Raw genomic sequence first — 21,984 nt, 5'->3', positions numbered from 1 at the left:
ATGATCTTTGTAAGGAGGATGTTGCAGCAAGCGCTCAGAGTGTCCGGCCGGAGCTCCTTCCCTCTGGTCAAGTGGATGGAGAGGTGGGCCGAAGGCGCAGCAGCAGCCGGGCCGGACGGAACCAAGGCGGTGAGGACTCTGGACGACATGCCCGGACCGTCGTTAGCCAGCTTCGCCTGGGACTTATTTGCCAAACGTGGTCTGTCACGCCTGCATGAGTTACAGGTAAAACACTGAAGAAAACGGAGCGAAATATTCATTGGAAATTCATAGGCTGCATCACAAGGGAGTAAAAATTGTTTGCATGCATGTAGTTGTGGTAAAAAAAAAAATTGAAAAGGCAGAAATTTCTCACTGATAACTTTCGAAACATTTAGAAATACTCCTAAATTGTGAGTGAGGTTTAATAGTTTAAAAACGCCTCTCCTCCCCAGTAAAAAGTTTGTATGTTTATTCTTTCACTGGACTCAATATGTCTTAGTGTATGTGTTACTGGGAGCTTCACACTTCTGGATGTTTTGCATGAATTGAACCAGCTGCCAGATTGTGCCAGTGAGGTGATGATGCATCGTCAGTGAGGATTGTCAAATGTTTGTGCATTTAAAACGACTGCAGGCTTTTTTCATTTCTGCATACTAAGTGCATCTGAAGATGGTGCCAGACTCCATGCAGGCTGCAGGATTTCTAACAAGGTCAAGCCTTTTGTCTCATGTTCCAGCTGGAAGGAGCGCAGCGGTATGGCCCCATGTGGAAGGCCAGCTTTGGTCCCATCCTAACGGTTCACGTGGCCGACCCAGCGCTCATCGAGCAGGTCCTGAGGCAGGAGGGCCAGCACCCTATGCGTTCAGACCTCTCCTCCTGGAAGGACTACCGGAAGCTCAGAGGGCATCACTTTGGGCTTTTGACATCGTGAGTGTCGCACTGCTGTCGCTTTTTTATCACACATTTACTTTCAGACTTTCCCTCTCGTCCATATTCTGTCTCATTTAACACCAGAAGCCCCCGAGACCATGTTAAACTGAATGTAATGTGGCTTTATTGTTGCAAAAATGAGACCGTCACGGATGATTCTTTCAACTTTGCTTCACTTATGGTAGAAATAGGAAATAGCAGTGCTGGAAGATACTCAGCTTAACTACAGTCTAAGATTTCACAGAGGGTAAGAGTGAGAAGCCAGACTTACAAGATTTTAAATCATTTACTCCCTTACTGTTATCGTTGTCTGGTGTCAGCTTCTTTCCAAAATACAAATCTAAAGGTCTTGAGATGTTAAAGTAGCTGAACTGTACGTGCAAGCTTGTTAATTTACTCTGTGATTCTGTAGTGAGGGGGAGGAGTGGCAGGCGGTGAGGAGCCTCTTGGGGAAACACATGCTGCGGCCCAAAGCAGTGGAAACTTATGATAAAACCCTGAACAGCGTCGTCAGTGACCTCATTGTCAAACTTCGCCTCAGCAGACATCCTCAAGGCCTCGTCACTGACATCGCCAGCGAGTTCTATCGCTTCGGCCTCGAGGGTAAGCTTTCATGTTGTCTGAGGTTGCAGCGATACCATGCATCACTACAGTGTGCAGCACGCCATGTAAACATTGGTAATTAGGGCCAGGCGCGTGCAGGAATATTGTGAGACGTCGCTGACTTTTTAAACATACACGCCTGGCATGCCTTAATAAGTTCAACATTTCCATCATAGATCAACAACTTGTAACCCTCATGTCACCTTTGCAGTTTTTTACTGATGTAAAGTTTGCAAAACTTAAATAGAAGCAATACCATGCATCACTACAGTGTGCACCATGCCATGTAAACATTGGTTTACATTATGGCCTCCTGGCCCTTTTCAGGCGAGGCAGTGATTGTTTTAGCAGGTCAGTATCTCTTCACACCTGGCTTCAGTCCATTTGTGCACTCCGCAATGTAATGTACATTGATAATTTTAATCTTACCTGGAACCCTCCCCCTTTTTTTTTTTTTTTTAATGAAATGATGGTATCCATCCCATTAATCTGGGAGCATGTGTCTTAACGGATAATTTATTTTGCGTTGTTCTCAACAACCCAAAACATTGGCTAATTTGCACCTGTCGGCCAATGCAAGAAAATGACTAATTAACCCCACCTGTACCACAACAAGCCCCACTAGTCTCACCAGTACCCCCTTGTGGCCTACCTGGAACAGCTACTAATAAAAATTTCAAGGTTCATTACCACTATGGACACCAGAAGATTAAAATCAAGAAATCCAGTCCTAAAAAAAATTACCGTTAAACAAAACTATTCTCCACTCTTAATTAAGCTGGGACCATTTGGGATATCTTCTGTAAGCCAAAGAGCATACTTTGTGGTCCACTGAATATTAGGAGTATTGGTAATAATTGTGAGCAAGTTGAACATCTTCTTAGTGATTCCAATATTGATATCCTGGGTATCTCTGAGATATGGTTAAAACCAAAATCTGCAGAGACCTTAATAGCAATGCCAGGATATGAAGACTTCAGGAAAGATAAGGATAAAGGCAAAGGTGGTCTATATGTAGAAAGCACCATAATAAGCAGACAGCTTGAAATGCCAGCAGAGATCATACTGTGTAAGGGTAGAAGTGACACTATCAAATGAAATGTCTTATCTTAGTCTGTCTTTATCGACACCCATCCACTAAAGTAGATTTCTATGATCATTTTAAGTCAGTATTAAACTCGCTTGGTCAAAATGGGTAATCATCCTCGGGGACTTTAATATCGACTGGGATGACACACGAAGAACGAAAAATCTCAAAAAACTTACAGAAAATTGTAATTTACAACACTTAATTGAGCAACCAACAAGACTGACAAATAAATCAGACAAGAATTTGTCTTTTGTTTACTAATAAACCTATCAGAATAGCCAAAACCTGTAACTTTTTGACAGATGTTTTGGATCATAATGCCATATTTCTGTCAAGGAAACTTAACAATCGATGGTCTTGTGAACAGTTCAGTGTCTCTTTTATTGCTATGATTAATCGAGCCAATGGGGAAAAAAGTGTGGGATACAATCAATAAACTAATAGGTAAGGATAAAAAACACAATACAGAGAGGGCCGAGTTAGAATTTATTAATATTGTGGAGAAGGATCCCTGGAAAATAGCGAATTATTTTAATAGTTGTTTTATTAATAGTGTGCTTGATTTAAGACACTTGTTTACCCCCAAACATATTGCACCTAGTTTGATCAATAAGTCAGTCAATCTTTCGATGAGAAAAAATAACAGAGACAGATGTAAGACAAATTATTGGAGCATTTAAATGCTCCAATGCTAAAGACATCCATGGCATTGACTCAAACTTTTTTTTAAAACGCATGTCAGTACTCTCTTACAACCTGTTACTCAATTGGCAAACATGTCAATCGATCAAAACGGTCCCCTCCTCTTGGAAGGTGGTCAATGTCACTCCTATTTTAAAATCAGGTTCAAAACTACAGGTAGAAAACTATAGGCCTGTTAGAATTCTGCCAATCATCTCTAAGGTAGCTGAAAAATGGATGGCAAATCTGCAGCAGTCTGGTTTTAGGGCACAGCATTCCACTGAGTCAGCCAACTGCTTGCTGGTAGAAAAAGTTAGATGCTCATTAGACAAATATACATATGTAGGAGCCATATTCCTCAATGTCACCAAGGCATTTGATACGGTTGACCACAAGGTTCTCTTAACAAAACTTGCATAATTACATTTTTTAGATGATGCCTTATCCTGGTTCAAATCAAACCTTTCTAATAGAAGTCAGTGTGAAACGGTCATTGGTGTCAAATCCCTCAATCTCTGCAGCTCTGTTGGAGTTCCTCAGGGTTCAATCCTGGGTCCTCTATTGTTCTCCCTATATATTAACGAGCTTCCTGATATTTGTCCTGATTTCAATGTTCAGATACACGCAGATGATGCGGTAATCTTTATGCATGGATTAAACACAAAAGATATTGCATCCAAAGTCGCAAATGCCCTGAACAAGATACAGGACTGGCTTCAGAACAGCTGTCTCATATTGAATACAAAAAAAACCCCCAAAACTGTCTGCATGGTTTTTAGTAAGCATCCGATAGAACAGCTAAGACCCAACATTTACACTGGGGATGAGGAGCTGGAACTTGTGTCCCATTTTATATATTTTGGGGTCGTATTAGACTTCAGAGTATCGTTTAATAAACACATTAAAAAAAAGTTGCTAACACTATAAAATTCAACCTGCAAAATTTTAGGCAAATTATGATGCTGCAAAATCTTGAGTACTGTTTCGTAATTTGGTTTCTTGCCACTGGTACCTCTCCAAACCTATAGGGCAACTATAGAGGTCCATTAAAGTGTTTGCTTAAAAAAAAATTAAAAATGTACTAATTTCGTCACTGTACTCTTCTGGAGACGTTTAACCTACTGAGTTTTTAAAAATATTACAATATTTGAATGTGCTTGCTTAATTTATAAAACTATTAGCATGTCCCCACCACCTTCTAAAAACTTCTTTAAACAAAAGAGCAATGTTGTTAGTAGGCTTACAAGATCGGTCTGCAGAGGAGACTGTGAGATCCAGTTCTGGAGAACATCTACAAGCCAAAACTTTGTCTGTAATGTCTTGTAAAAGGTGAAATGGTCTTCCTGCTGGGGTTAGGGAATGTTCTACCTTCTCTAGTTTTAAAAACAGCCTAAAAAATGGCTGGTCGCCAATCAGATCTGTGATCATGTGTAAAGTCTTTCTAATTGTGTATTTTTTTACAAATATTCTATTTATTGTGATGTTAACTTAATTATGATTAATACGAACCAATATATTTATTATTTTACTAATAACGAGGGCAACGGATGGAAACTACCTTTAGCTAAATCTGGCATATTTACACAAAGTCATTGTACTGTATGTGTTCATTAATATGCACTGTCCTCTTCCAAGTAAATGAAATTAAAAGAAGGAAAAGGAGCATTACCAGATAAACCAAGCCATCAAACTTATGCACCACTTTGTGCACAGCATTTTCATGTTGTAGCTGGTTTACATGGGGATACATCCATTTAAATTCCTCTGCCAGATTTTCTCAGACTAAACACAGCTTTGATCAAATGACTGTGTTCGCATGCACGGCTCTCAAACGTTTACTCTACTGTCATCACTGTTTTCATGCTGTTGAATGAAAGCAGCATATAGACACGAACTCTCATAGAACTTGGTTCAATGAGAAACTGCTCATCCTGCCAAAATTCACATTTCTAATGACTTCTAATGCAACATTATAAATAGCCATCAGTAAGACCCTTTTTCTTAGTCATTTCTGCAAGAGCCAGATATAAATATTGAAAACTTTCTGTACATCAAGCATGTAGTTGTTACTGAAGTGGGGGATTTTTTTCCCCTCCAGCTATCAAATTCTAGTTTGTATTTAGTGTTCAAGCCAACAATATTGTAAATAAGTAATTTTGCAGTAAAGAATCTCTTGATCATGTTGTTATCAGTCAGTGCTAAAAACTCTTAAATACAAATGCATCTAAACAGCAAGCCTCTTGTCTTCTTCTAATGTACTGTGTGTGTGTTTTTGTTTTCTTTTTTTGCCAGGTATTTCCTCAGTGTTGTTTGAATCCAGAATCGGTTGCCTGGATCAGGTTGTTCCAGAAGAGACGGAGCGATTTATTCAGTCAATTAACACAATGTTTGTGATGACGCTTCTCACCATGGCCATGCCGAAGTGGATGCACCAGTTGTTCCCTAAACCCTGGAGCGCCTTTTGTCGGTGCTGGGACTACATGTTTGAATTTGGTAAGTTATTTCTCCAAATAACACATTTCAGTTTAAGGAGTCACTTTAGGAAATGGCAGCAACATGTGTGCCCACTGAAACTCAAATAGCACTGTATTTAACAATCATTCTTTTAAAGTAAGAAAAAAGAAAGCTATGATTTAAAAAAAAAAGGCAGAAACATAGACATAAAATCTAACATATTTTGTGGAAGAAAAAAAAAAAACATGCACCAGCATGGAGATTCAGCAGATTCTAGCAGATATTATAAAGAAGCTTCGGGCTATACTCGCAGCTCGGAGATGCATTACACAAGCTAGCACCACAACATGGAATCAAATAAACACAGAGGCGGAACATACTGTATATCTTTCCACACTTGATGTAGTTATATTTTCCCTCTGCTCTCCTTGCTCCTCATTGGCCACTGCTGGTTTTCACTCAGCACTGCGCTGTCATCCCACTCGCTCTTACAGTACATTAAGACTTATGCCGATCCGAGACATCAAACATGTTTAAAATAATCTCGCTGGTCCAAGCTAGATCAGAAGGCAGGAGATTAAAGTCTTTAACCCTCACGCACTACAAGATCATCCGCAACGAGCGTGAAGTCCTCATCGTTGTTGGTCATGCAATTAATGCATGGTTTTAGGCACTGTTTAAGAAGGATAACTCGATCTCGCTTCATTAAAAATGACACCCAAAAAAGCTTTGAGACTTACCACAATGTGTCAGGATACTTGAGTGAGTCTGTAAGTTTATTTGCATTTACACATCGTAGCTTGTTTTCTATAACGGCCTCTGATCTCTCTGCAGCTAAAGGCCACATCGACCAGCGTCTGATGGCCGAGGCGGAGAAGGTCGCCCGAGGAGAGAAGGTGGAGGGCCGCTACCTCACCTACTTCTTGTCACGGACTGGGATGCCCATGAAGACAGTCTACAGCAATGTCACAGAGCTGCTTCTTGCAGGAGTTGACACAGTAAGAATGACTGCTCCACCTTTGTTTTTACTGCTTTAAATCCAACAGGTTGTTAAAACTGGCCTCCCCTGCATCATTTCAGATCGCCAGCACTATGTCCTGGTCATTGTACGAGCTGTCCCGTCACCAGGAGGTGCAGGAAAAGCTCCGGGAAGAGGTGTTGACCGTGCTGGAGGGTCGAAGGATGCCAGAGGCTGCAGATGTGGCCCGCATGCCTCTCCTGAAGGCCACAGTCAAAGAAGTGCTGAGGTATAACTCAAAAGTCTTGGCCATTTGAATACACTTTGAAGCTTTACATTTTATTTTGCTTACAGTTTTGAAATTTGTTTTTCCAGGTTGTACCCTGTCATTCCTGCTAACGCAAGGGTCATCACAGAAAGAGACATCCAGGTTGGAGGCTACCTCATTCCTAAAAATGTGAGTCTTGGCACCACTTAGGTTTTAGGGATGTAGGTAGTTCACTATGTAGACTCCTGTCGTCACAGTAGAAAGAGCTTTCAGTTTGGTCTGGATGTATTAATGAATGACTGAATGTGACTGTAAATCTTCCCATCTAGACTCTCATTACCCTGTGCCACTTTGCAACATCACGGGATCCAGCAGTGTTTCAGAATCCAGATGATTTCCAGCCCTGCCGATGGCTGAACAAGGACCAGACTCACCACCCGTACGCCTCTGTGCCCTTCGGTGTGGGAAAACGCAGCTGCATAGGACGCCGAATCGCCGAGCTGGAGCTCTACCTTGCACTAGCCAGGGTGAGTTGGCTTGACTTTGTCTTATTTCTTAAAACCTTTCAACGTAGGTAATTTGTGAAATGACTCTTGTCAGAGTTCCAGTTACAGTGTACTGATGTGCTTCAGCAGGAACTGAGTGTCTGATTATGTTTGAGATGAGAGCAGTTTTATTCTCTAGGTAGCTATATTAAGTATGTTTTATTGTACTCTATATGCATTAAAAATATATAACATAAGATACAATAAAATTGAAGAGGTTCATCACAATATAATTTTCATGAATACATATATAATGGAAATAACACATTCTGGTACATACTGTATGTATACAGATTGTTTAAATTATTTAACAAGTAGTTTAACTAGTGCACGATTCGATACGGTTTTGTCACAAACTGCAGTGTTTCCAGCAAATCCTCTTGCCACACTTGGTCTTGGACTAATGCAAGAAACTAAAAGAAGGGGCTTTAAGCAGTTGTGCAAATCCAGTTCCTAATGAATTAATTTGATTAGTTAATCCGGGGATTTCCCAGTCACAACCCAGCACTTGATTTTTTTCTTTTTTTCCTTCATTTCAATCACCCGGTCTTAATCTGTTTTGTCTGTTTCTGGTCTCATTAGATCCTCATAGAGTTCGATGTGAAGCCGGACCCAGAGGGGGTTTCTGTGAAACCCATGACAAGGACGCTTCTAGTTCCTGAAAATGTCATCAGCCTCCAGTTTATTGAACGATGACCCACTCTCCTGAGCTGATCAGTTACGTGAATGTGAACGTGAGTCCCTCGGCAATTGGAAGAACTAGCGGGCGGCGTTATCACAGGAACCGTGATCCTGCTGCACGCAGCCGTTCTTGTCAGAGCAGACCTTCAACCTTCGATGGAGGCCAAACACCTTCGTACCTGCAGCCTGTGGTGTGCACGCCGACATGTGGGGAATGACGAATGAAAGAAGGGGTGACAGCTCATCACTGAGGCATTTCACTGGGGAAGGTGTTGCAAGCAACTTAACACTGTTTTTAACTAAAGAAGATCACCGCTAAGTGCTTATTTGCACACAGGCCAAGAGCAAACAAGTGATCTCCTTGTGTACTGTTCAACAAACAGCCCTCATTTTATCCTCAAAGTGAGTCACACCATGTTACATTTCATGGAGTCTGACACTAAACTGCAGTATTCAAAGCAGATTTTCCCTGAATCTGGTGACCCTTTCCTAAATCTGATTATGAACTGTGATCTTGTGCACTCTTGAAAACATAGTATCAGCAATCTCCTGCGTGCCCTGATCGTGCAAACATTTCATTTCAAGAGCGTTTTTGTATTTGTCCAGTATATTAGAAGAGCTTCAGGCTGGCACATGGAGCAACTGTTTATTTTCCACTCTGATTGAGCTGCTGTGAGGGTGCTGTGTGAATGCGATGTTCTGTATGATGTGTTTTTATAAGGGGAAAAAGACTTTGGTTACGGGTTCCTTAAAGAAAAGGCAGCTGTTGAATTATTCCCGTATAGGAAACATGGTGCCAATGAAATCCCAAACATAGGCTACTCTGCACTGAGGCTTTGCAAATCTGTATATTGTCTTCAATTCCACAGCACAGCACAAGTTCATCTCTTTAATTTTTTTTTCTTATCTTTTTTTTTTTTTGTTACATCTAAACCCACTCTGAGTAATGCAACTTAAATGTGTAAATAATAGGTTTCAGGATCTGAATTTTATTTATTCTAATTTAACTCCTTTTGAGACTGTTACTGTAAATGTCAATAAAAGTTTTCAAGCTGCATCTCTGCCCGTTTGTTGATTTTATTTGGCCTCACTAACAAGAAACCTGTTCATAGCAGTAACATCACCTGTTTCTGTGAAGCCTCCATGTCACGACTCAGCATTGAAGTCTGCTTTACCACCATCACCTGCATCAGATTAGGTATTAAACCGGTCAAACGTGCTTGTAATTGTCATTAGTTTGATACCAGTAAACAACCACTTGGCACGCAGGCAGCAGCTTTTTCAAACGTTTACAAGAAATACAATGCTGAGTATCAAAGTTCCTGTGTGACGGGATCATGTGAACTGCACAGCGTCAGCCGTGGTGCAGCTGCTGTGGATCGATAAGTTGGACCAAGTCACTGCCTTGCACGTTGCGTTCTACAGACATGGAACGTTGATGGTCTAAAATGAAACAATTATTGTAGCATTCAAACTTATTTATGTTAGATGTGTGAGCTTCACTTTGAAGATGTTTGATATGCAAGAAGTTAAAGACCAAAAAAAAAACAAAATCAATATGTTACTGTAAAGTGAAACGCAAATGGGAGAAACACCATCTGGTGTTAAGAGAAATGTTGCATGTGTTACCCTGTATTATGTACATCAGCAAGGGCACTGGAAAGACCATAAAACTACACTGGAGAGGTTTGAGATCCCTGTTGGGAAAAGGGGGAAAAAATGAGGTGTGGTCTATTAGGGTGGAGAATTCAATAAATTCCCATATCAAGGCTGTTGATCTTCAATGGTCTCTTATTATTATTATTATTATGAATAAATGTCAGTATTATTATTGTAGATACAGAGAGTTGATTTTAAACCACTACCTTTTTATAGAGTTAAATGTCAATAAATAATCCTTGTAATTAGTTAGATGTCCAAAATACATCCACAGAAAATAACAGAGTTCCAGCCTGCTAACAAAAACCATTCATTCAGCTCATATTCAGTCTGGTATAAAATGAGCAGGCCTGTACTCTTCCAGTCCAGCAGGCGGCGGTAACGAACCGTTGGGCTGTTTGATGAAACCACACAGGAAGAAAACAACAGTTTAGCCGAACGGCTAATGCTAACAAGGCAGACGATAGTCGCTCGAGTTAGCCATGTAGCCGAGACAACGTATTAATAAAAAAAAGGCATAAACATATGATATAAACTGAATTTCACGGATTAAATACCGCAACGAAGGAAAATAGTGAGGAAAGGTGAGTCGTAAGACAGAGTAGCTGGTTGTATTAGCTCGTTAATCAACCGAAGGCCGCTAACGCAAGAGCACTGTGCTAGCTAAGCTAATGTCGGCAGCCAACATAAACCACCGTTATTTGGATTAAAGTATTTATTCGAGCTAAACAGAATTAAGTGCAACATTGTTTGAAACAACGATATTAGTTTTTTACGTATTGCTTAATATGCTATTTTGCAGGCAGCAGGAGAGGCCCTGTGGCTAATATGACATGTAAACAAAGGCATCGGAAAGCTAATTATCCTCTGACTCTCACATACAGGAACACAGCGGTTGGAAAACTAGATTTCATGTAGTGTTATAAAGTATAATTGTGGATAACATAGTTTAATCCGTCTGTCTGGTTTTAACTTTATTTTCAGCAGATCTGGACGAATTTGGGAAGATATCTAGTTATGTTGCTGTCAAATATTGTGATTTGCAATTTATTTTCTTAAAGCTTCAGCTCAGTATACACCTAGTCATGGATCTGAAACATGTGATGGATCATTACCACATGAGACACCTACAAACTTGCAGCTGCTCTATATTCTGTGAGAACTTCTTCAAACATGTATTTATTTAGCTTGATAAGTGGCATAGGAGATAAACCAATGATCACAAAATCTGTGACTGTTAGGATAAATAAATACATTACCGTTAATAGAAAATCCAATTATTCCAACACAAAATAATAGGATGTTTCTGTAAACAGACTCTTGACATTGAAACAGGTGGGTCATTCGTGGCTCTGGGGCAGCATCTGAGTATTGCACATTCTGCATTCAACCTTAAAATTGTAAACTTTTTTTTTTTTTTTTTTTTAAATTAGCCTTGCTCAGACACAATGTGTAATGTGTATTTTCAATGGCTTCGTTTCAAACTGTAAATTTGAAGTTGATGAAGTGTTTAGTTCATGTACAGTTGTACTATCGTGTGTGTAGATACTGTGGAGGTGAAAGCAGGTCGATGTATTTTTAATGAGTTTGAGTCGAGGATGAACTGATTGTAGCAGTAAACTAAGCTAATAATGACTGTTTCAAAACTTGTTAAATTATAAGTTATTGTTAAAACCGCTGAATCAAAGGCAGATAACTTAATTTGTGCTGCACCGTTGAATTGAAAACAATATGTACAGATTTCCAAAGTCTGAGTGCAGAGTAGCTTTTTGGCACTGTTGTTTTTTCTTCTGGCTCACCCTTTAATTGCACAAACCTGTGCTGCCACCTGCTCTTTGAAGATAATAAAGCTACTCTTGAATTGAAATTGTACATGGCTATAAATACATGGAGATGAAGAGTTCAAAAAAAAAGTTAAAGGTTCAGGTTGTGAGGCACAGAAAGTGTGTCAAGTTTTGCCATGTCTGCCATGAGCCTTGATACTCTTAGAAATGTTTAAATTATTTCCAAATGTGTTTCCTGATGTTTTGTGGATCAACAGATGCAGGCTGGAGACCCTGTGGTTGGTGCTGCAATGGGAGTAGCTGGAGCTCAGAGTCGCTCAGAGGACGAAGAGTCTCTTGGAGTAAAAGATGTGAAAAGGACAGCAGCGCAAGCATTTGGCAGTGGAGTTGTTCCCAAACGTAGAAGTTCATCCAGGTCTGATTTATGATCTCCATAGTACATTGTTCTAGCAGTAAACAAGCATAGTGTGTTTTGTTGGCAGTAAAAGTAAACACAACTGTTGTGTTGCATAAGGTGGCTTCAAGTACTTGATGTTATTATTTAGAGCTTCAGTAAAAAAGCAACTGGACTTCTCTTTTAGATTCTTGGTGATGTTTTAACCATAGGTATGTATAATAAAGGCTAGATGTCTTGTCTGCGCTGCCGGCCAATGGAATCGCATGGCCACACTGGCGGCCATCTTGGTACAGTACACTCACTCAAGCATAACATTGTGTTGTAGTGTTGCATGTACTTTTAAAATCACCATAACTTGCTCAGTTTTCTACCGATTTTCAAATGGTTTAGTTTGTTATAAACGTCAGAGGTGTAGTTATAACACTGCACTTATGGATAATTATGTTATACTCTCACGGCTGTCACCAATTTGTATTTTAATTGTTTTGTATTTTATTTGTTTTTTTGTAATTTGAATTGTAGCCACGTTAGTACCGTTTGTAAGAAACCAAACCGTTTGTAAATCCGTCACGATTTCAGCGAGATAAGAGTATTTACATTTGTGCAGATCACTCACCTTCCTTCACGTACCACAGGTTCCGCCAGAGAGCTTCCCCATATCAAGATGGCCGAAGGGTGATCCCTTTCGAAACGCCACCTTAAGACATCTAGCCTTTATTATACATATCTATGCCTCTCATCCAAGAGGCTTCTTCAGAACTAAAAAAGTATATAGAATGCAGTCTCATATTTTGATGCAGCTGAAATCATGAAGGAGCTTACTTTATTTTTATTATTACATGTTTAATGTAATATCAAACATCAGTCTAACAGTGCTTATTGCCTCATGGTTGCGTTAAACCAGTTGCCAGCCCTCACAGATATTGTTGCAAACCAGTCGTCCTTCAGAACTGTAGAAGCCTTTTCAATGGGATGTGAAAAGTCAGCAAGAACCTAAAAGAGAAGTCCAGTTGCTTTTTTACTGAAGCTCCTGGGATTACCATGACCTAGATGACTACATCTACAGGATCTACACATCAAGTTGTTTTTCTGTGGCGAATCTGTAAATATTTAAAGAATTGCTATATACATTTTTACACAATAATGTGCTTAGGTCAATAAAGAGAAAGAAGTTTGACGATGAGCTGGTGGAAAGCAGTCTCGTCAAATCGTCCAGCAGAGTGAAAGGCCCTCCCGTCATAGAGCCTGTCCGCTGTTCAGGGAGTGAACCTTCATCAAGCGAGAAAAAAAAGGTATGAAAAACAAAGCAGTTCCACAGATTCTTGGAGGATGTTGTGGCAGAGGTGATGAACTTACATAGGTTGGATGAATTTTTTTTGTGTGTGTTCTTTTGTGTGTCTCTGTCAGGTGACAAAATCAGGAACTGCTCTCACACCACCTCTCACAATGGTAGTAAACCCTGCACCTATGACCAAAAGAGTGAAGAAAAGCAAGCAGCCTTTACACATTACTAAAGACCTGGGACGGTGGAAACCTACAGATGACCTGCTGTTAATAAATGCAGTGTTGCAGGTGAGTGGTCCAAACGATAAAAATTATTGTCAAAATACACCTGAATTAATGTTACTAGTTTACCTATGATGCCTTTTGTTGATTTATGATTCAATGAGACATTAGTGTGAGTTGCACACACCATCAAACTTGTGCGTTTGTTATCCTGTGTTTGACTCTAGACCACTGATCTAACTTCTGTTCACCTGGGGGTCAAGTTCAGCTGCCGTTTCACTTTGCGAGAAATTAAAGAGAGGTGGTACGCTTTGCTGTACGACCCCGTCATCTCAAAGTAAGAAACTAGGCACAGAGCAACTTCACACTGTTACTTCTCTTGCTGTTTACACCTCTGTTGTTGAACATTAGTCCTAATTTTGTCTGTCTGTGTAGGCTGGCATGGCAGGCCATGCGGCAGCTTCACCCAGAAGCAATTGCAGCAATCCAAAGCAAAGCCCTCTTCAGTCAAGCCGAGGAGGCACTGCTGGCTAAGATTGGTTCAGTAAGTGACACTGATACTACGTCAGCAGTGAAGGTCGGTTTTTAATGTCTGACAGATTGACACATTGTGGCTAAAGAAAGTGAGGAAAAAGAATTTACCCAGAACTATTGACTTTTTGTCTAGATGTCGAGCAATTGTTCTTTTTAAGATCTGTGTTGTTTGCCAACTCATGACATGTAAAATTCCTTATAACTGACACATTTGCCTGTAGTATTCACAAGACAGATTGTATTCTGTTTCTCTCTGTATAGACTAGTCAGCCCAAGCTGGATGTCTTCCAGGAGCTTTTGAGCAAACATCCTGGTGTCTTTCACCCATCTCGCACTCCCAAGAGCTTGCTGGTGCACTGGCAGCTGCTCAAGCAGTACTACCTACTGGATGACCAGAGTGGTGAGTTGAGTTACCCACATATTTGAACCAAATGATGAATATTTGTTAATACAGTTTGATTAATTGGACACTTAAAAACCATACAACTTTAACTCACATATACATCAAATATCTTTGTAAACCCTCATTGTATTGTGGGAAATACAATGAGGGAATCAAAACCTTTGACAAGAAAGATGTTTATATGCATAATTTAAGAAGGTCTTGTTTGCTTTATGCACAACTGTGTTTTGACCCTTTAAGTGAAAAATAGGCTAGCTAACATGACACTCAAAATAGATGGGTTTTTTTTGGCATGCCTCATGTTATAGATGCAGAGGATTTCTAATATGTTTTCTTAAATAAAATGATGAGTGTATCAGCTTTGTATCTAATAGTGTTGTTGACTGACTGTGCATTGCAGTACAGCCCCTTCCTAAAGGTGACCAAGTCCTCAACTTCTCTGATGCTGAGCAGATGGTTGACGATATTAAGTTAAAGTAAGTTTTTCACTTTGCAGCATTCATTATTTTCCATCTTCTTATATTCTATGACCATGACTGTTAAGCCCTGATCATTTTTTGGGGTTTCTTTCCACGCAGGGAGAGCAGAGATGAGGTGTTGGAACATGGTAAGAAATCTGACTGTGCAGAGACCCATTCATTACGATTAATTTTGCATGAATTCTCGAATGAAAAATGAAGTTCAGATGCTTCGTGATAATTTTAACTTCACAGTTTGAGCCAGTAATAATAGTTTTGGTGATTTGTAGTTGAAAGGTTAGAGTGAGTCTCCATGGTAACTAAAATAGTAATATTCCATCAATTTGGCCAATCACAACATGGGAAATTATTATTAAATTCTGCATAGTCATACTTTTTTATTTACAATAATGTACGATACACATTTCAGTTTAGGGAACAAATCTGGTTGTCTTTATATCTTTAGAGTCACCGTGTCTTAAAATCAGACAGTGTATAGATTTTCTTCTTAGTTAAAGATGAATGTGTGAATTGTAATATTTGAAAGTGAAGACAAGCATCACTGTGTCAGTTATTACCTTGATGACTGACGAATCATAAAAGCAGTAATATTATTAAACATGTATCTTGGGTAACAAACTATTATTCAAACAGAATTTTGATTTTGACATTATTGCTCTTTGATATTGCCTGAAAGGAAATTGCATGTCAGATTGCTCCTTCAGGTTTAGCAGGAGGGGAGAAATTCTGAAAAATCTGCTAGCAGGCAAGTTACAAGTTTCAGGACTGGTGTCACAAAAGATATATGTCAAATCCAAACTACAAGTTTTCCCTTCAAAGTAACCCCCCTGGAGTCTAACACACTTTCCCAGCCTTCTCTGCCACACCGCCATGCACCCCTGGAAGGATTCTTCTGGGATTCTCCGCAGCTCCGTCGTCACAGCCATCTTGATGTCATCCACGTCTTCAAAACAGATCCCCATGATGACCCCCTTGAGCTTGGGGAAGAGGAAACAATCCCACGGAGCCAGGTGGGGGAGGTTACTCCAGCACGGTGACGTTCTTCTCAGCCAGGAACTGTGGGATGCTCAGGGCATTGTGAGCAGGCGCGTTGTCATGGTGACTTGTCCTGCCACAACCCTCACCTCTTCTCGCACACTGAACGAAGCAAACGCCACAGGATCTCTTTGTAGACGTGCTGGTTGATCGCCTGAAGGGGAAAACTTGTAGTTTGGGTTTGAAATATATCTTTTGTGACACCAGACCTGGAACTCTTCTGACACACATTGTAGGTTCAAAGTAAGTTAGTGTAGTAGCTGAACCGGAATTGCAGTGAGTTTCCCTCATCTCTAAGTGTTCAGTATAAATTTGTTTTCTGGAATAAACCACTGTTTCACTTTCATGACCCCTTTCAGAGCTGATGATTTCCGATCGTCACCAGAAAAGGGAGATCAGACAATTGGAGCAGGAGTTGCCTCGTTGGCAGGTTCTTGTGGACAGTATCACAGGTATGTAAACTTACATGTATCAAGGACAAGCAGCCTTCATGTCCGTATTTGTTTAATGGAATCTAGATTTGTGGAACCTATTTGTGTTCATGCGTTTCTGCGCCACCAGGGATGAGCATGCCTGACTTTGACAACCAGACGCTGGCAGCATTACGAGGCAGAATGGTACGCTACCTCATGAGATCGCGAGAGGTAAGCAGTCTTTCAGAAAGCGGTGACTACAGAGAAACAACACTGAGATATCATACTTGTTCTCTAGGGAAGTGAATGAATTTCCTATCTGTGAAGATGTTTGATGCTAATCATTGTTTCATTCATGTTCATACAGATTACATTGGGAAGAGCAACCAAGGACAAACAGATAGATGTAGATCTTTCACTAGAAGGACCTGCCTGGAAAATATCAAGGAAACAAGGTGATTTAACTCATATGTCATCTCCTGACACCCAAAGCAATGTTACTAAATAATTAAGTTGTTGCTGACAGCAGCTGGGAGAATAGAAATAGAAGAACAGAAACCAGTGAAACATTTCCACAGTTGTGTTTTTGTAGCACTTGAACATACTGCCATTAAATATTTAAAACATTTTTCAAGATATTAGTATAATTCAGCCAAAAGACAAGGATATCTTATATTTTTAAAGTGCATTTGCTCACAATATGTAAATCATGAGAATTGAATAAAAGCACAAATGTACATATGTAAGATTTGAGTCATACAGGCTTGTATAAAGAGTGTAGCCATTCATTTATTTATTTTATGGATCTTATTGTCAGGTTAAATCTTTGTGTTTTAGCTTGCAGTAATTGATAAACCTGTGCTGTTACTGGCACAAATATACTGCTAATAATCAGTCAGTCATTTTGATTTACATGACCTTTGCTGTGTTTGTGTTGACAGGAATTATTAAATTGAAAAATAACGGTGATTTCTTCATCGCCAACGAGGGCAGGCGGCCCATCTACATAGACGGCAGACCGGTCCTGTCGGGAAACAAGTGGAAGCTAAACAACAACTCAGTGGTGGAGGTGTGTTGTTGAACGTGTTGACCAAGTAGTATATGTTTCAAATTCAACAACCATGACATGCTTCAGTGATGCTGAGTGATGCTGAGCTTGTATCTGTCTCTTCAGATTGCAGGTCTTCGCTTTGTGTTTCTAATTAACCTGGAACTCATCTCACTAATAAAAGCTGAAGCAGCCAAGATGACGCAGCAGTGAATGTCAGCCATCCAGCAGGAGAATCGGCCTGTAGCGGGCAGTCTGTGTAGAACAGTGGATACAAATGCTCTTGTGAGGAGCAGCAGAGCTACCAAGAACTGGACTGACCTCGGTGTTGTTACCCATAAACTTGAAATGTGAAGTTTAAACAGACTACAGCTACATCCCGGTGCAAAATAGTAACAGGTTTTACTTGGTGTGGGGATATTTCATGTTGTAATACAGACACTCTCATGGTAGAGCCTTGGTTTGTTTTTTCCTCCAGTTTTTCAGAACATTGTATTTAAATCCTGTAGCAGAGCTTTTTTCACAATATTAAACTTGTATACACAATGTCCTGATGCTCTGTTTAGTTTCTACTGTTGCAACATTAAGTTTTGCATATTAGGGGGAAAAAAAACTGTAGTGAGAGAAACAACACAACCTGTTTTCGGAATGGATTGTGTGTTCATTGTGTTTACCACAAAGCAGCAGTGAGTTCTACTACACACATCTAAAATGAGCAGGAAATTTGTCTCTTGGATTTCTTCTATTGTTATGTGAACAGGCTTAGATTAAGAGAAGAATAAACTGAGTGCATTCAGTTTGAATGGATCCTGTTGAACTTTAGTCAAACCTGATAAATATTAGTATCACCTCTACAATATTTAGAAAGCTTTCCTTAAACCAGAGCAGCCTGAGCTACCACTTACCAGACAAGTTTCTTGTCAAGTTAGGGGTGTGGAAATCATGGTGCGGAACATATTTACGACTATGTTTGATATTCTATATATTTTGTTCTTGCGCGACACTTTCCAGCCTCCTCTTTAAATCAGCCAAGAACAACCTACAACTGCCGTTCATTTAAATAAGCTGTTCCTCTGCAGTCCTGGTATTCAAAAGTGGCCTAACTAATTTACGTTAACAGGCTGTTATCAGGCTAAAATAATTCTGTTTATTCTCACACAGTTAATTTGGTTCTTTGAAATCAGCTTGATTGATTTGTTAGTCCTGGGTGACGTTATCTTACCATTTCTTACCATCTTTTGCCACTTGTTCATGTCATTTCCAACAGTAAGAAACATGCTGGTCAAAGAAAAAAACTAAAAGAAGAAAAGGGAACAAGAGACCAAAAGTTGTGAGCAGGCAATTTATTGAAAACAACAATTTAACTGAAATAGGCTGTTCATCAGCTGATCAAAAGTTTAAGACCACAGCCTTTAAAAGGCAAAATCTGTGCAAAAATTTGGATTCCATGTCATTTCCTGTCAAGTAATCACACTGTGAAGGTCTCTTGATGGCAAAGGCAAAAAAGCTCACCGTCTTTGAACGTGGTAGGGTTGTTGAGCTGCATAAACAAGGCTTCTCACAACGTGCCATCGCTGCTGAGGTTGGACGCAGTAAGACAGGCATTTTGCATTTCTTAAAAGATCCTCAGGGTTATGGAACAAAAAAATCAAGTGGAGACCCAACAAAATCTCACCGGTGTTGAGCCGGAGGATCCGAATGGCTGTCCATCAATACACAGGACGATCCTCGTCCCAAATTAAGGCCATTACTGGTGCTGACTGCAGCCCAATAACCATCAGACAGCATCTGCGAAGGAAGGGCTTCAAAAACAAGAAACGTCTTCAAAGGCCACGTCTTCTTCAATGCTACAAAATTGCCGTTTGGACTTTGCAAAGGAGCACCAAACACGGGACATTCAAAGGTGGAAGAAAGTTTGATTCTATGACGAGAAAAAATTTAACCTTGATGGTCCTGACGGCTTCCAGCGTTACTGGCATGACAAGGAGATGCCATCTGAGATGTTTTCTATACGGCACATCGGAGGGGCCACCATCGTGATCTGGGGTGATTTTTCCTTCAATGGAACAATGGAGCTCAGGTTGTGCAGGGGCGTCAAACAGCAGCTGGCTATGTGGAGATGTTGCAGCGGGCATCCCTCATGACTGAGGGCCCTCGTCTGTGTGGTAATGACTGGGTTTTTCAGCAGGACAACGCTCCAATTCACAATGCCTGTCTGACCAAGACCTTTTTCAGGAGAATAACATCACTCTTTTGGACCATCCTACGTGTTGCCCTGATCTTAATCCAATTGAGAACATTTGGGGGTGGATGGCATGGGAAGTTTACAAAAATGGACATCAATTCCAGACAGTGGATGCCCTACGCGAAGCCATCTTCACCACTTGGAGAGACATTCGCACTAGCCTTTTGGAAACACTTGCATCAAGCATGCCAAAACGAATTTTTAAGTGATCGACAATATTGGTGGAGCTACTCATTACTGAGTCAGTTTTTGACACTTTAATTTCTATTTTAGAAGGCTTTTGGGTTTTTTTGAGCTGTGGTCTTAAACTTTTGATCAGCTGATGAACAGCCTATTGCAGTTAAATTGTTGTTTTCAATAAATTGCCTGCTCACAACTTTTAGTCTCTTGTTCCCATTTCTTCTTTTGGCGTTTTGAAGCTCTACTTAGAACCTTCCAAAGATCAAACGGTGCAAAATGCAAATTCATGCAATTTTTTAACTGGTCTTAAGCTTTTGATCAGGAGTGTATGAGCATGTGAAAATAATAACGACCCAACCTTGTTTCCTTTTCCAGTTTAAATTTCTGCACACTATCATAATGTGCATTTACAGTGCAGCATTTCAGCCTCTGGGGTCACAGCTTGAACAGCTCTGTCAGTCTGTGACCTCCTTCATTCAGTGGCGTCCTATCTGAATCAAACCACTTCTTAACACTGTCATTATGACACCACGGCTATAGAAACCATCAGTATTATGCAGAAAGGCAGCATAACAGGACATTGCATTGCAGATAGGTATCTTGTGTAGTGTAGTATGAACCAGTGATGGAAGAATTACTCACCAAAGTAAAAGTTGGAATACTACAATGTAAAAATACTCATAACAGCCCCACACTCCAAACCTTACGTGGTCCAAGTATTCATTACGCAACAAAACTGACTCTCTATTTTTTTATATTACACCAGTGCTTATTTTCTCATAAAACAATAAATGCTGTTAAGTGTCACAGTGGTGCAGAATGCTGTTGGCCAACTTAAGACCTGAACATGGACCCCCGAAGACCCGAGAACATCGAGGGACCTGTGGGAGCTGCCGTGGAGAGGCACCGTGACGCTGCTGGTAAGACAACTTTCAATTACAAAAACTAATGTAGCTTTTTATTGACGGACTTATTTTATGTATTCCTCTAAAATCGTTAAAATTATGTTGGTGTAGAAATTAGTGTGATTTTCTGAATTTTAACTGTTGGTTAAAAACACAGATTTAATGATAAAGTTATTGAACTTTTTTCAGTGTAAAATGATTATTTGCTGAATAAAATGTTAGAATTTTTTCAGGAGTGGGTTAATTTCATTTATTGATCATTCGTGTGGTGATTCGTAAACAATGTTGTTTTTCATTTGAGAAAATTGACAAAATATACATAAAACTGACTGAAACTGAAAAAAACCCAAAAACTGACAAGGCCAGAAATGCTAAGATGCCAGAATTGTGTTTTCTCCACCATGGAGACGATGGCGTGTTTAGAACTCAGCAGGTGTCTCCTGTGTTCACTGTTTGAGTAAATTTACTGTGAGCTAGTGTCTGATCGCCATCCTTCACGTTTCAACTCAACTTATTTTCACATGTTGCTGAACCTGAACTATATGCGTGGCTGTTTATGGACCTTAAACGTGAACTGTTGTGTTTATTCATCACAAATGATTTTTGTTGAGTCTCATTAGCCTGAAAAGTGATTCTTTTACACACTACATGTGCTGCAATTTGTCATCATCAGCATAACTCTGACATCAATGGCCGTGTGCCACAGAGTAACTTTCAGACTTTTGGTTTGTCTCAGATGGCAACAGATCCTTTAATCTTCCATCCATCCATTATCTATACACCGCTTAATCCTCACTAGGGTTGCGGGGGGGGCTGGAGTCTATCCCAGCCGACTTAGAGCGAAGGCTTGACAAACATTTGACATTTAAAACTTCCTTACAATTTTCATTTAAAAAATACATTTCATGTGCTACATAGAAAACATCCAAAACATCTACATTTTTTCATTTTAAAGAGGTCTGATTGTAAATGACACTGTTGAGAACTGAGACCACAGGCAGGTAAACTGGCAAAAACACCTGGATGCTGCTAAATTCTTTACTTATTTACTTATCGTCATTTGTTAAAAGAAATGCCATGGATTTAATACAGTGAATTTAATTAGTTCTATTAAGATTAAAGGTGGCTGCAAGGTGGCGCAGTTGGTAGCACTGTTGCCTCGCAGCAAGAAGGTTGCCGGTTCACGTCCCGGTGGGGCACTGGA

General features: G+C 40.0%; 2 protein-coding genes across 2 annotated transcripts; both read left to right on the top strand.

Annotated features, from left to right (window-relative positions):
• cyp27b1 (cytochrome P450, family 27, subfamily B, polypeptide 1) lies at positions 1-8,549 on the top strand. The gene is made up of 9 exons (XM_008306958.1): positions 1-225; positions 719-909; positions 1,325-1,515; positions 5,579-5,779; positions 6,575-6,738; positions 6,821-6,987; positions 7,074-7,155; positions 7,296-7,493; positions 8,094-8,549. Exons 1-9 carry the CDS (start codon positions 1-3, stop codon positions 8,205-8,207), a joined length of 1,533 nt encoding a protein of 510 aa, XP_008305180.1. The 3' UTR covers positions 8,208-8,549.
• A 1,749-nt stretch (positions 8,550-10,298) lies between these two features.
• mcrs1 (microspherule protein 1) lies at positions 10,299-17,999 on the top strand. Its single transcript, XM_008306957.1, has 14 exons — positions 10,299-10,435; positions 11,893-12,050; positions 13,186-13,324; positions 13,440-13,604; positions 13,766-13,875; positions 13,974-14,082; positions 14,334-14,472; positions 14,876-14,951; positions 15,054-15,082; positions 16,349-16,441; positions 16,551-16,633; positions 16,770-16,857; positions 17,344-17,471; positions 17,577-17,999. Exons 2-14 carry the CDS (start codon positions 11,893-11,895, stop codon positions 17,661-17,663), a joined length of 1,404 nt encoding a protein of 467 aa, XP_008305179.1. The 5' UTR covers positions 10,299-10,435; the 3' UTR covers positions 17,664-17,999.
• Positions 18,000-21,984: the final 3,985 nt, after the last annotated feature.

This window comes from Stegastes partitus, unplaced genomic scaffold, assembly GCF_000690725.1.
Source record: "Stegastes partitus isolate 25-593 unplaced genomic scaffold, Stegastes_partitus-1.0.2 Scaffold51, whole genome shotgun sequence".
Classification (NCBI taxonomy): domain Eukaryota; kingdom Metazoa; phylum Chordata; class Actinopteri; family Pomacentridae; genus Stegastes; species Stegastes partitus.
This window is presented reverse-complemented; position numbering and strand designations above follow the sequence as displayed.

What these genes read in the sequence shown, in the direction of transcription:
- mcrs1 (XM_008306957.1), top strand. Translation starts at nt 11,893, where the DNA reads ATGCAGGCTGGAGACCCTGTGGTTGGTGCTGCAATGGGAGTAGCTGGA. An exon ending in AGATGAGGTGTTGGAACATG is followed by an intron (nt 15,083 to 16,348) that starts GTAAGAAATCTG and finishes GACCCCTTTCAG; the next exon opens with AGCTGATGATTTCCGATCGT. An exon ending in TCTTGTGGACAGTATCACAG is followed by an intron (nt 16,442 to 16,550) that starts GTATGTAAACTT and finishes CTGCGCCACCAG; the next exon opens with GGATGAGCATGCCTGACTTT.
- cyp27b1 (XM_008306958.1), top strand. Translation starts at nt 1, where the DNA reads ATGATCTTTGTAAGGAGGATGTTGCAGCAAGCGCTCAGAGTGTCCGGC. An exon ending in ACAGTCAAAGAAGTGCTGAG is followed by an intron (nt 6,988 to 7,073) that starts GTATAACTCAAA and finishes TTGTTTTTCCAG; the next exon opens with GTTGTACCCTGTCATTCCTG. An exon ending in GCTACCTCATTCCTAAAAAT is followed by an intron (nt 7,156 to 7,295) that starts GTGAGTCTTGGC and finishes CTTCCCATCTAG; the next exon opens with ACTCTCATTACCCTGTGCCA.